The following is a 13582-nucleotide window of genomic DNA, read 5'->3' on the forward strand; positions in this document are numbered from 1 at the left end:
GGGCATCAGTGTTGGGGTAACGGATCCGGTGAGGAGCAGGAGGGGGGAGGGGAAGGACTGGGAAAAAAGATGTCAAAAATCGCCAACTCTTCTGCAGGACCCATCTCTCTCTTTCTTCCCTTGATCGAGACCGGGCCTCTTTGTTTCAGCACGAGATTTTCACTGTTGCTGTAAAAGCCAATATATGCCTAGCATGGCGATCTCTCCCCGCCATGGACACTGGTTGCCAGTTTAGCAATTTGCGACATTTTTTTTTTTTTTAAATGTCGAGCTGGAACAAAATCTTGCCAATTCTTGTCTTTCTCATCACATCAACGCCCACCCCTCACTAAAGTCCAGATTGCCATGTCCAGCACCCCCCTGCCCTTCACCCTCAAACCTTTGGACGCAGCTGGAATTATGTTAAACCCGGCAAAAAGACACACTGCCTGAGGACCTACATTGTCTACCAAGTTGGCACCTTTTTAAAAATATTTTTCTTTTTGTAACTTTTTTGGTTTGTTTTTTTGTTTAAAGAGACGTGCTTTTAAAAAAAACGTTATTTATTATTTAGCATCAGTAACATTACAATTAACAGTGCCACAGTGCTTACTGTCACAGTAGCCATGATATCATCGATTTAGTCACTCCGGATAATAAAAGAGACGTGCCTAAGGCATCTGGTGCAGTGTGCGGGGGGCTCTGCTTGGGCAGCACAAGGAGCTGGGGACAGACTCTGGTTGGCAGATCAGGTGCCCGCATGCTCCCTCTTCACTGCCTACTTGCATGAGTGTGTATGCTTGTACGTGTGTGTGGATATGCTTGGTTCTGTTTGTAGTTGATTTGTGTTGCAAAAGAACAACTCCACATACAGTAGCTTCAAAGATTAGTGCCCAGTCTAAGCAAACCCACCCACTCCCCCAAACCCTATTCTCCTGCATGGCTAAACACTTAATAGGTGCCGTGGGCGAGACCTATTGGCTATGCCAATGCTTGTTTAAGTTGTCAATCAGTTCAGAATCAGACACTAGTTTAAGGGCGATTGATATATATTATGCCGATAGAAAATCCACCTCATCTCAGGATAATGCTTCAGTTTTCCAAGTTAGAAGGATCCAGAAATGCTTGAACCAGGAGGGCTGTGGAAAGTGTTGAAGGTGACTTAAGACCTTATTACGAGTTTGGCGGTGTTCCAATGGGACCACCTCCATGGTGTTCCCAGGAAGATCGCCAAGCCCTTGTTGAGCCCACCCGCCGGATTATGACATTAATCCAGGGCGGGTGGTGCAGCTGCAGTCTCATGGCAGCGGCTGTGTTAGGTCCATAGGAGATCCTAAACAGCATACCACCGCCCTGAGAGTGCCTGCAGCACGTTCCTGCACTGTATGGCATGCACCATGTTTTGCCTGCCACACCATGCAGGAACGAGGGTGCAGTTCCAGAGAGGTACAACATGTGCACCCCGCATGCAACCCTAGGCTCAGACTTGTCAGGAGGCCCTGCTAGGGCCCCTTTACCTGCATGTCTACTGCCCTTTTCAAGGTGGTGTCCCCACCATGAAACGGGCAGTGGATATGCAGATTGTAATAGGCTCAGCAGGGCCAGCATATGTACCGCACGTATATTCAGGCCATTTGCAGACCACCGCGGATGCAGGATACTTGATTCAGGTGGAGGTGGAGGTCTCGTTGCGGTTCCACCACCACACTCATATTATGGCAGTCAGACCGCCAGCGTGGTGTCAGTCAGACCGCCACCACGAGTAAGACAGTCCTGAGGACCCTTTGGTAGATACTTCATGAAATTGACCTAACTGCAATGCTTTGTGCTTCCTCTCTTTTTCACAATCTGTTCTTGTTTAAATGAGTATCTAGCTAAATCTCCATGTGTATCTAGCTAAAACTGTATTTGTAGCATGTGAGGGCTCAGTGGCTTCCCTTTCTTTAGTAAGTTACTCTGTGAACAATGGTAAATCACTGGCTTTTTATGAGTAAATAAGCTGTGACCTGCTCAACAGAACTTTCAGTGAAATATCCATGTATGGTGAAATATTCCTTGTTAAGTTTCAGATATGGTAAAGCAGAGATGTCTTTCTTCTACACCCAGAATATTGTGTATTCACATTCCATTACATTTGCATTTAGTAATTTTTAATTTCTTTACATCCAACAGAAAATAAGCCTAAATGCCCGGATTGATTATGAATAATGAAGATAACACAGCAAATCATCAAAAATAGTCAAAAATAAGGAGCTCAGAAAATATCAGTGAAATCAGAGACAGAGGACAGATCCAGGAAGAAACAGTCAAAGGCAATTCAGTGAATACAAGTTTGAGCTCTACTCTTCCACACCACAAGAAGAAGAAATGCCCTCGACAGAATTAAGGCAACAACACTGACAAACCACCTGCTGTATAAGCAAGCGTCCAACACCTGTTTCGAACATGAGGTCGGTATGAAAGTTGGAGGAAGGTCTTGTGTCTATTTGGAATCCATAGCTTGGAAAAACTCCCTCTTGAGCTTTGCGCTGTTAGTAGCATGACAATGTTTAAAAAAAGATTGAAAACCTGGCTATTTGTCCATGTTTGAAACAACCAGATTTACTTTCTCTTCAGACCTGTTCTCGGCCCAGGGACACTCTTCGGAGTAGCTGTAAACATTACAAGTTGCATTATAGTGCTCTCAGTGTATTGTTAACTCTTTCTAGCCAAAGCACAGGAACCAGGGAGAAGCACAACGAAGTGGAACCAAAGAACTGAAGGCTAAAGAAAAGAGGGGTTCTGCTCTCTAAAGCACAGAGTATTGTCCCAATTTTCACCGACCAGAAGGAAGACAAATCTTTACCCACAAGCACGCAAAGCCGTCATCCAATGTAAGGACGCAATCACCCAGAAAGGCGCCTTACTTTTACTATGAATGTGATAGTTTTTGTTCAATCAGAAATCAAGCATCCAAAACACCACAGACATACAGGCAATGTGAGAATAACGCAAGTAGCTTATCAACCATGTTGGCCTTTCAGGAAACACGGTCATGTGATGTAGACAAATATATATCCATCCCAAAAACACTAAGCAAGAAAAAAGAATCATACACATGCAGCGAGAGCTTTAGTTTGTCATCACTACTAAAGCACCATCAGCAAACACACACAGGAGAAAAATTGTGCAATTGCACTGAATGTGTGAAGAACTTTAATCAGTTAATAATCCTAAAAGATCATCAGAGAACACACACAGGGGAAAAACCATACCATTGCACTGAATGTGTGAAGAGCTTTAGTCAATCATCAATCCTACATAGACATCAGCAAACACACACAGGGGAAAAGCCATACCAATGCACTGAATGTGTAAATAGCTTCAGTCAATTATCAAATCTCCAAATACATCAGAAAACACATACAGGGGAAAAACCATACGATTGCAGTGAATGTGTGAAGCGATTCCGTCGGTTAACAGACCTCCGAAGACATCAGCGAACACACACAGGGGAAAAACCATACCATTGCAGTGAATGTGTGAAGAGCTTCAGTCGGTTATCACTCCTCCAAACACATCAGCGGACACACACAAGGGAAAAACCATACCATTGCAGTGAATGTGTGAAGAGCTTCAGTTGGTTAACAGACCTCCGAAGACATCAGCGAACACACACAGGCGAAAAACCATACCATTGTGGTGAATGTGTGAAGAGCTTCAGTCGGTTATCACTCCTCCAAACACATCAGCGAACACACACAGGGGAAAAACCATACCATTGCAGTGAATGTGTGAAGAGCTTCAGTCGGTTAACAGACCTCCAAACACATCAGCGAACACACACAGGGGAAAAACCATACCATTGTGGTGAATGTGTGAAGAGCTTCAGTCGGTTATCACTCCTCCAAACACATCAGCGAACACACACAGGGGAAAAGCCATACCATTGCAATGAATGTATGAAGAGATTCAGGCAGTTAGCAGACCTCCGAAGACATCAGCGAATACACACAGGGGAAAAGCCATACCATTGCAATGAATGTGTGAAGAGCTTCAGTCAGTTAGCAGACCTCCGAAGACATCAGCGAACACACACAGGGGAAAAACCATACCATTGCAGTGAATGTGTGAAAAGCTTCAGTCGGTTTTCACACCTCCAAACACATCAGCGAACGCACACAGGGGAAAAGCCATACCATTGCAATGAATGTGTGAAGAGCTTCAGTCAGTTAGCAGTCCTCCGAAGACATCAGCGAACACACACAGGGGAGAAACCATACCATTGTGGTGAATGTGTGAAGAGCTTCAGTCGGTTAGCAGACCTCCAAAAACATCAGCGAATACACACTGGGGAAAAACCATACCATTGCAGTAAATGTGGAAGTAGATTTAGTGATTCCTCAAATCTCATGGCTCATCAACGAACACACACAGGGGAAAAACCATTCAAGTGTAATGAATGTGGGAAGAGCTTTAGTCAAGTATCAAATCTCCGAAGACATCAGCAAAAAAATCACAAGGGAAAAAACATACAAGAACAGTGAATATGGAAGTAGTTTTAGGCTATTATTAAACCTACAAAGCCATCAGCAAACACACACAGGGGAAAAACCATTTAAGAGCAATTATTTGATGAAGTAGAGTTAAAAAGAAAAACATCCAATGGTTCCTGTTCATGCTACCTGTAAAAGCAGCACTGGGAACAATGCTTTGGCTAAGAAGGGTATTTTCAGGTAACTGGAAGGATTAGTGCTAAAACCTATACACTAAACACACTCTGACTGAGTCCCTGCAGGAAGAACTAATTTAATAAGCACACCTCTGAATATTCACAGCTGATTGTGGTGTTTGGTCGTTTCATACAACAGTGATGAATCAGTGACAGTGGTCAGAAAACAGTGTTCAGAAGCAGAGAAGTGAAAGGAGCTGAATGTGAGCGGTAGCTCTCAGGGTTAATTCTTGCAGTGTATAACATTTACCACCCAAGCCCTGATGCGGAAGAAGTGAAAGGAACAGAATGGGATCTGTTACTCTTAGGGTTTATTCTTGCAGTGCACGACAATTACCACCCAAACCCCGATGCAGAAGAAGTGAGAGGAGCAGAATGGGAGCTGCGACTATCCCCGTTACTGCTTGCAGTGCACGACATTTACCACCCAAGTCCTGACACGGAAGAAGTAAAAGTAGCAGAATGTGAGCTGTGACTCTCAGGGTTATCCTTGCATTGCACAACTTTTACGACCAAAGCCCTGACGCGGAATAAGTGAAAGAATCGGAATGAGAGCTGTGACTCTCAGGGTTAATGCTTGCAGTGCACGGCATTTACCACCCAAGCCCTGACGCGGAAGAAGTGATGCTTATGTTCATCATGGCATGCATCCGTAAATTAAGCCATCATAGTGGCACTTCACAGAGGTGTTTATCATCGAGCTGGATCTTGGCCAATCGCTGACTATGTAAACGATTTGCGGTTAGATTAATTGTATAAATATTTGTTATGAGTTTCTTATTTACAGAGGATCATTAAACCAAATCCTAAGTGGTCATAAAACAGATTCTGTGCATGATAGCAAAATTATTGATAGGAATTATTGTGGAATGGAGGAGGCTAGTACAAAAAGTTTGTTATAACACTACAATCACCATGTAAGGGTGAAGGGTCAGCAGTTATAAAGTTATGGGTATTTGATGTTAGTTATTCTTATTTGAGGTTTTGATTTTTTTTTAAATGCTCCTGCAAAGGTAATATCCATAATGTTGCTCTAACAATGTCCCAGTCTAACTCAGCGATTACCTTTTTTCTCATAATATTCAAGGCAGTTCTTCTGAGCCCCTATAGGTACGTACAGTGCTAAAAGTCTAGCAAAGGCAATCTATGGAGCTACTCTACTGGCACACTGAGTATGACCTGCTTAAGCTGTTGCCATATGTTACCTTTAAAAGGGATTTTTTTTTTGCAAGTCTGCAGGTTAGTAATTCCATAGTCCTACAGGTGCTTAACTATAAAAATTCTCTCTCACACACATATATATATGTTATGTTATATGTTTATTTATAGCGCGTGCTGTTAGTCGAAACTGTCCTGGCGCGATGAAAAGGTCATGGTGTCAGCTAGAGCAAGGGAAAGCTTACATAGTCTGCATAAATAAGTGAGTTTTTAGCAATTTTTTAAAGCTAGCAAGATTTGATGAGTGTCTTAAGGCCTCAGGTAGGTTGTTCCACAGCTGAGCTGCACGAACCGTCAGAGACTGCCCCCCCAGTCGAACTTTCTTGAATCTGGGAATAACCACATGTCTGAGGGAGGCAGATCGCAGCTGGCGGGTCGGCTGGTAAAAAGCAAATCTGTGCTTAAGATAGGAGGGGCAAGGGCCATGTAGGGCTTATATACATATATATACATATATATATATATATATATATATATATATATATATATATATATATATATATAGGGGCGTAACCACGTGACTGGGAGTGGTCACAGCAAGATAAAACTTTACAGCAAAGGGCCCCTCAAAGGAGAACAAACTGAAACAGGCACTGAAGAGTCCATTCTAAGGACGAAACGCGTCTGCCAAGCGTTTCAGCAATTTCCTTTCAATGCTTGCGCAATTCTATTCAAATAAAGCGGCTTTTCCAGTCCCCCGGAGCATGGTCACATTCTTTTCCAAGGCTTGGGAGAGAAATTGGTGTATATATATATATATATATATATATATGAAGACGAAGCTCCTCCTCAGCTTGCTCTGCGCTCGCAGACACCGCCTCCACGCCAGCAAAAGAATGAGGACCGGACCAACAGAGTCAGCAAGATGGTAATTTTTATTTTAGAACAGAACCAGCGACGCGTTTCGAGCAAAAAGCCCTTGGTCACGCTGCAACATGTTTTAAATCATTATGCTTTTTTATAGGTTGATGCAGTGATATTGACACCGCCCCCGGGTGGCGTCCACCATAATCATGTGACATATAGTAAACAGTGAAAACACACTATCGCCAATATACTGTTCCATTTGCTGATATAAGTACAGAGAATTATTGCTGGTTAAGTCCAGGATTTATGTTAATTATAACAGATAATACAGTTTATAAATAAAAAGTATTAAAAAGCAATTTCTGTTGTCAAATATAAGTTCGAATGACATGTATACCAATACTGTGCAAATATGCAAATTCTTATATATAGCAGCGAAAGCTTATAAAGTGCAAAGATTAAAAAGTGCATAAGTGATAAAGATTAAATAAAGTGCTAGAGAATTGCGGGAACCTACTACACTACCATTAGTACAGTAATGTGCAAATATGCAATAAACATTAAAAATTGCATGATTAAATTCATCAGGCAATCATTGTTCTATACTAAGTTCTTTTAAAGTGTTCCAGGTAAATCAAAAACATTACTATCCGAAAAGCTAAAAATGACAATATGTATAAATAAGACCATATTTCATATATATACATCCCACACCACCTTTTCATCCCCTCCCCCACAACTAACAAATGACAACATTAGATTGCTTCAAAGAAAAACCCCACTCTTATAGTGAACACAAAGAAAAAAAAACCATAATTACAACCCCAATATCTACATCTATATACATATATATACACACACACATAAGAAGATATATGTGCGAACATACATGCACACACATGCAGATACCAATTCAGACCTATTTTTTATATACAAATATACATATATAATATTAGTACCTTTCTTCATTAATTCCATGTATGTAGATGTTCAGCACAAAATTATTATACACGGCTCCAAAATTTTATATCTTCATAATTAAATCCCTGTACAGTCTAAAAGTTGTCATATAAGTGATTATCTAAAATTCTTTCAAATAGACCTGGAATAGAATTGTATGAATCTATTAAAAAATTGGATATTGCTCATACTGTATGATAAAGTGCACCATGTATGTCACCGTACTAGTTATAAAAACAATTCATGGGACAAGGAATATCCCCAACGTGCGGTGCCTCTAATAGGGAACCTAACTAGAAGCACCAATCTTAATGACACGGGGAAAGAAATAGATGGAATAGAGCAACCAGTATCAAAGTATAATTACAGAAAATGGTGCATTTCCTCAATGTTATTCAGCCCATTAGGACAGCGGCTATCAAGTTCCAAAATAAATCTGGATTCTAATTTCCTGAGTTCTATTTCACGGTCACCACCTCTCCTTGATTTCGGTACTGCTCCAATCACAAAATAGCTGAGGCAGTTTAAATCTTTATTATGAAACCGCTTGAAATGTCGGGCGACCGGGAAAGTAGGATCGCTGTGGAGGATAGCCCGTAAATGCTGTAGTATTCGGACGTGCACCTGGAGCTTAGTGCTGCCAACGTATCTAAGCCCACAGGTGCACGCCAGAACGTATACGGCATACTCAGTTTTGCAATTGTAGTTGCCATTGATGGTCTTGGCAACTGTGCTAAACGGAGTAGAATAGTGAGTGGTGGTGACACCGAACTTACAGGCCCTACAACTGGAACATTTAAAGAATCCCTTATTCGGGCGTAGCCATGGGATCTTGGTCTTTAATTCAGGCGCAGCTTTATCCAAGTAATTGCCCGTGGTTTTGGCCCGTCTAAAGGTGACAGTTGGAGAAGAGGGTAATCTGGTATTTAAAATGTGATCACTTAAAATGATCGGCCAATGTTTATTCAATATTGACCTGATTTTCCTATCTTCCCTACTGAAAGTAGTAATAAGCCGTGGGCATTCTCTTTGGGATTCTGTGTTCACAGATAGATCAGTAGTAGAGGTAGATACTGGGAAAAGACTCTCCCTAGATCTTGAAAGGGATTTGGTAACTGCCGCATTTAATATATGCTCAGAGTACCCTCTAGCTCTCAATCTGTTGAGAAGTTGTTTTAAGCAGTCATCAAAGTCAGAAGAGGAACTGCAAATTCTCTTTAACCTGAGGATTTCCCCATAGGGGATTCCAGAGATCGTATGTCTGGGATGCATACTCGTTGCATGCAATGTAGCATTGCCTGCGGTCTGTTTCCTATGAAGGGTGGTGTTGAGAGTTCCATCGGAGACATATACCTCAACATCCAAAAATTGGATGCGAGTTTTATGAATGTGGGCCGTGAAGTTAAGATTCACCGCATTGTCATTGATGTCATGAATAAAAGACAATGCTTCCTCTTTGCTACCCTTCCAAACGATGAAAACATCATCGATGTACCTTAAAAAACACCTAACATGATTCTCCATCAATATTTTATGGCGCACCATGAGGACCTGCTCCTCCCACCAACCAACGTGCAAGCACGCATAGCTGGGAGAGAAGCAGGCCCCCATCGCTACACCCCTAAGTTGCCTATAAATCTCCTTACCAAAGGAAAAGAAGTTGTTGTTAAGGCACCATTCTATAAGGCCTACAATCACCTTATTGTGTTCATAATATTGGATGGGTCTGCTAGAGAGGTAGTGTTGTACGGCTAATAAACCTTGTGCGTGATCTATGCTGGTGTACAGCGATTCGACATCCAATGAAATGAGCCACATATCACTCTCCCATGTTATTTCAGCTATTTTGGTTAAAAAATCACTGGTATCACGAGTAAAGCTGGGGAGTTGTTTAACAAAGTCTTGGAGGAAAAAGTCAACATACTCTCCAACTTTTTCCCCTGCACTGCCAATGGCAGACACAATTGGCCTGCCTGGAAGTGGTTGCACGGCCTTGTGTACCTTCGGGATAAGGTAAAGGGAAGGCAAGATGGGAAAATTAACATACATGAATTTGTATTCTTCAGATGATATTAGTCCCTCCCTTTTCCATTGGCTTAAAGACTTGTGTAGCTTAGATGTGGCTTTTTCATATTCTTTTTGTGTACTTTTAGCATAACAGAGGGGGTCATCAAGTTGGCGATTGGCTTCCGCAATATAAGCTTTTTTAGGCCAAATTACCAGATTACCCCCCTTGTCCGATTTCTTGATCACTATATCAGGGTTGTTATCTAATTTCTTCATCAGCTTTTCATAGGCAATTTTTCTATAAGTCTCTTTTTTGCGTCGTTTGTTGTTGGTTTGGGTATACAATTTCTTGATGTCATTAGTAACGCAGTCGTGAAAAATGTCAATAGCGTCTTTTGGCATTAAAGGTATGAATTTTGATTTGCTGTGGAAAGGACTTAAACCAGCTCCTTTAGGAAGGATGGGGACTTGCCTTAAGCGATTCTGGGTTGTGTCAATAGAATCAGATTCCGCATTATTGTTTGAGTTGAGTAAATCATTGGCATCAAGGAAAACATGTGTGTCTGATGCCAATAACAACCCTGGTTCTCCAAATACATTTACTCTTGTATCGTCATTCTGATCATCGGAATCTTTGGCTGATTGTAAGGTGAAATGTTTTTTTAGTTTTAGTTTCCTTATGAAGCAGAAAAGATCAACTCTAGTCATGGTATAGTTGAAATTTTGTATCGGTGAATAACTCAAGCCCAATGTGAGTAATTGCTCCTCTGCTTTGTCAAGAACAACATTGGAAAGATTAATGATGGTGTTGTCGCTTATCGTCGTTTCCCCCATGTTTTTTTCTTTTTCTGTTGCTGTGTCTGCAAACCGGCGCTGCTTCCTTCTGCGCCGTTGTTCCTTCCTACGTTTGTTTCTCCTTTGTTTGTTTGTGGATTGTGTTGCCACGATCTCAGGGTTTGGAGCCTCTCCTTTACTACAAAGTCCATTTCCTGCTGGAGATTTAGTGTTTCCAGTCCGGTTAAGTTTAAATCAGAACTAGCTGAACCCGAAGACAAAGATTCTAGGCTGGATGCACTCGTGACCGATGAGTCCGTTTGATGTGCCACTCCCTCAGTGCAAGACGCACTAGATGCCGTTGGATCAGAGTTAGTTGATGCCATCCCATTACTGGTTTTGGATGCAAAAGCGTTCTTCCTGTTGGTATACGCCTGTCTTTTGGCTGTATTATACTTCCTGGAAAATGTGAAGATCCTGCCCAAGCGGTAATCATCTGCATCCCGAGTAAACTTGGATGCTTTACGAGCCTTTATTTTTTCTTCATGTTTGTGAAGTTGCTCATTCATATTATCTGTGAGTTTTTTTATTTCCACCGCATTTTGGCAAGCATCAATTTCCAGTTCTAGTGTTTTAATCTGTTCCAACAATTTAGCACGATCACTAACAGCAAATTCAATTAATATGCAAACTAAATTCATCGATGCAGCCAAGTTGCTTTCCCCCCATTTTTGCAACATGGCTGGGTCCGGGTTATCAAAACTGGGGGCCAGTAAAATTCTCAGTCCTCGGGGCACCCGACCCACCTCTTCATATTTGCTGAGGGATTTGTGTTCCCACCATTTTGTGCATTCTGCCTTACGTAATTTCACTAGTTCCTTAAACAGATGTTTCAAATCTTTTGTTTGTGAATTGCCATTATCGCTTTGCGTTTGTTCTTTGCTGCAATTGGAAGTTGTGTTGGTAGTGACAAAAAGTGATAAGGCAGCTTCTTCCCGCTGTTTATCAATCTCATTTTCATTCATGTTGATAACGGTTCTGTTCGTTTACAATGATCAGTGATTACGAGCACCCGTAAGTCTCGTTTTTTTCTACCGCTGCTCGATTACTTCGTCACCGGATGGCATTGCATTTGAAACGCACTCACCGTTGGTAAATGGCAGGAACTGCTCCGCGTACCACGTCCTCCGACGCGAATCCTCGGGGCTGCTCACAACCGCCAAAACCAAAACGGCCGGGTCTCAGTGCATCCAGGGACAGCTGCTGTAATTCCCATACGAGAGTCAAAAAAGTCGATTTGAAACAGCTATCAGCTTACGACGAAGGGGTCCGTTACGGAAGCAAATCAACTTCCGTCAGCATATGAAGACGAAGCTCCTCCTCAGCTTGCTCTGCGCTCGCAGACACCGCCTCCACGCCAGCAAAAGAATGAGGACCGGACCAACAGAGTCAGCAAGATGGTAATTTTTATTTTAGAACAGAACCAGCGACGCGTTTCGAGCAAAAAGCCCTTGGTCACGCTGCAACATGTTTTAAATCATTATGCTTTTTTATAGGTTGATGCAGTGATATTGACACCGCCCCCGGGTGGCGTCCACCATAATCATGTGACATATAGTAAACAGTGAAAACACACTATCGCCAATATACTGTTCCATTTGCTGATATAAGTACAGAGAATATATATATATATATTCACAAAAAAAACCATAGGTTTCACACCAGTTATAGTTAGGAATTAGCATTTAAAAAACCTATTAAATTCACTGAAAAAACGATAGGTTTCACACCAGTTATAGTTAGCTGGAAATTTCACTCGCATAAAACCATTGAAATTCCCACGTTATAGTTAGTTGGACTCACTATAACTTGCGCGTGCAATGCACTGCTGATGACGTCACATATTACATCACTCATGACATGGTCAGTGACATCACTCATGACATCACTGATGACACCATCCAGTGAATGTGTCTCTTTTTAAAAAATAAATATGTGTTATATATGTATATATAAAAGTTGATGGAAGAATAAATGTTTAAATAAGTGTTTACATGGATGGTTTTTTAAAAAAAATTGATTGGTTAACTGGTTTATTAAGTGTATCTTAGTGAATACATATATTAGAGACTAATGTTTAAATATTTAAATATATGTATTAGTGTTTCACTTTGTGTATAAGTGGCTGCATGGGTTGGTGAGTAGCTACATGTGTTTGTATATGGATTATTAGATGGTTTTCTTAGTATCAGTATGAGTGTTTGTATGGTTTGGTGGGGGTATTACTTAGCACATAGATGCATGAATGACTGACTCTCTCTTTGTATGTGTTTTGAAGACAGCATATTTGCAGGACTGTATGGGTGGATGACTGTGTATATGTGTATGTTACTGAGTGAATGAGTGTCTCACTAGTTTCTTTATCAGTAACTACATAAGTTTAAATCTAGTATATGTGAATATTGTTGTATATAAGTGAGTATATGTGAGAGTAAGAGATTGTAAGAGTTCCTATTTAAATTAGTATGTGTTTCTATAAGTGATTGTTTAAGAGAGTAAGTATGTGTAAGTTTCTTTAAAAGTAAGGTGGTAGTGTGTGTATAGCTGTATATGCAAATAAATAGATGTTCAATAGTTTATTTGCATGTGTGAGTATGTGTGAGAGTATCTTTTGGATGACTGGCGGTGTGTAACAGGATGTATAGGTGTATCACTACATATGATGAGTGAGTATATGTATGAGTGACTATATAGAACTGTTGGTCAATGAGTGGATGTGTATATACATGGTATAATTATTGAATTGGTTGTTGTAACTGGTATGGGTATCTCCATTTTTTTGAAAATGTTAGTTTCTATTTTGGAATATGTGTTTCCAGGGTTACATTACCGTGAAAGGAGGTCTGTCGCTCTGTCACAAGGATGGTCTCATCAGTGATGTCATGAGTGATGTCACTGACCATGTCATGAGTGATGTAATATGTGACGTCATCAGCAGTGCATTGCACGCGCAAGTTATAGTGAGTCCAACTAACTATAACGTGAGAATTTCAATGGTTTTATGCGAGTAAAATTTCCAGCTAACTATAACTGGTGTGAAACCTATGGTTTTTTCAGTGAATTTAA

General features: G+C 41.0%; 3 protein-coding genes across 3 annotated transcripts in view; 2 read left to right on the plus strand and 1 right to left on the minus strand.

Moving 5' to 3' along the window:
* Positions 1-13582, minus strand: part of LOC144806973 (uncharacterized) — a 1014574-nt gene that overhangs the window by 573824 nt on the left and 427168 nt on the right.
* Positions 1-13582, plus strand: part of LOC144806995 (uncharacterized) — a 1119020-nt gene that overhangs the window by 52013 nt on the left and 1053425 nt on the right. The window lies entirely within an intron of this gene.
* Positions 2864-5516, plus strand: LOC144807059 (uncharacterized). Its single transcript, XM_078673063.1, has one exon. It carries the CDS (start codon positions 2988-2990, stop codon positions 4503-4505), a length of 1518 nt encoding a protein of 505 aa, XP_078529189.1. The 5' UTR covers positions 2864-2987; the 3' UTR covers positions 4506-5516.

The sequence above is a fragment of the Lissotriton helveticus genome, chromosome 1_2 (assembly GCF_964261635.1).
Source record: "Lissotriton helveticus chromosome 1_2, aLisHel1.1, whole genome shotgun sequence".
Taxonomy (NCBI): Eukaryota; Metazoa; Chordata; class Amphibia; order Caudata; family Salamandridae; genus Lissotriton; species Lissotriton helveticus.

Excerpts from the sequence above, each read along its gene's own strand:
- LOC144807059 (XM_078673063.1), top strand. The coding sequence starts at position 2,988 with ATGTTGGCCTTTCAGGAAACACGGTCATGTGATGTAGACAAATATATA.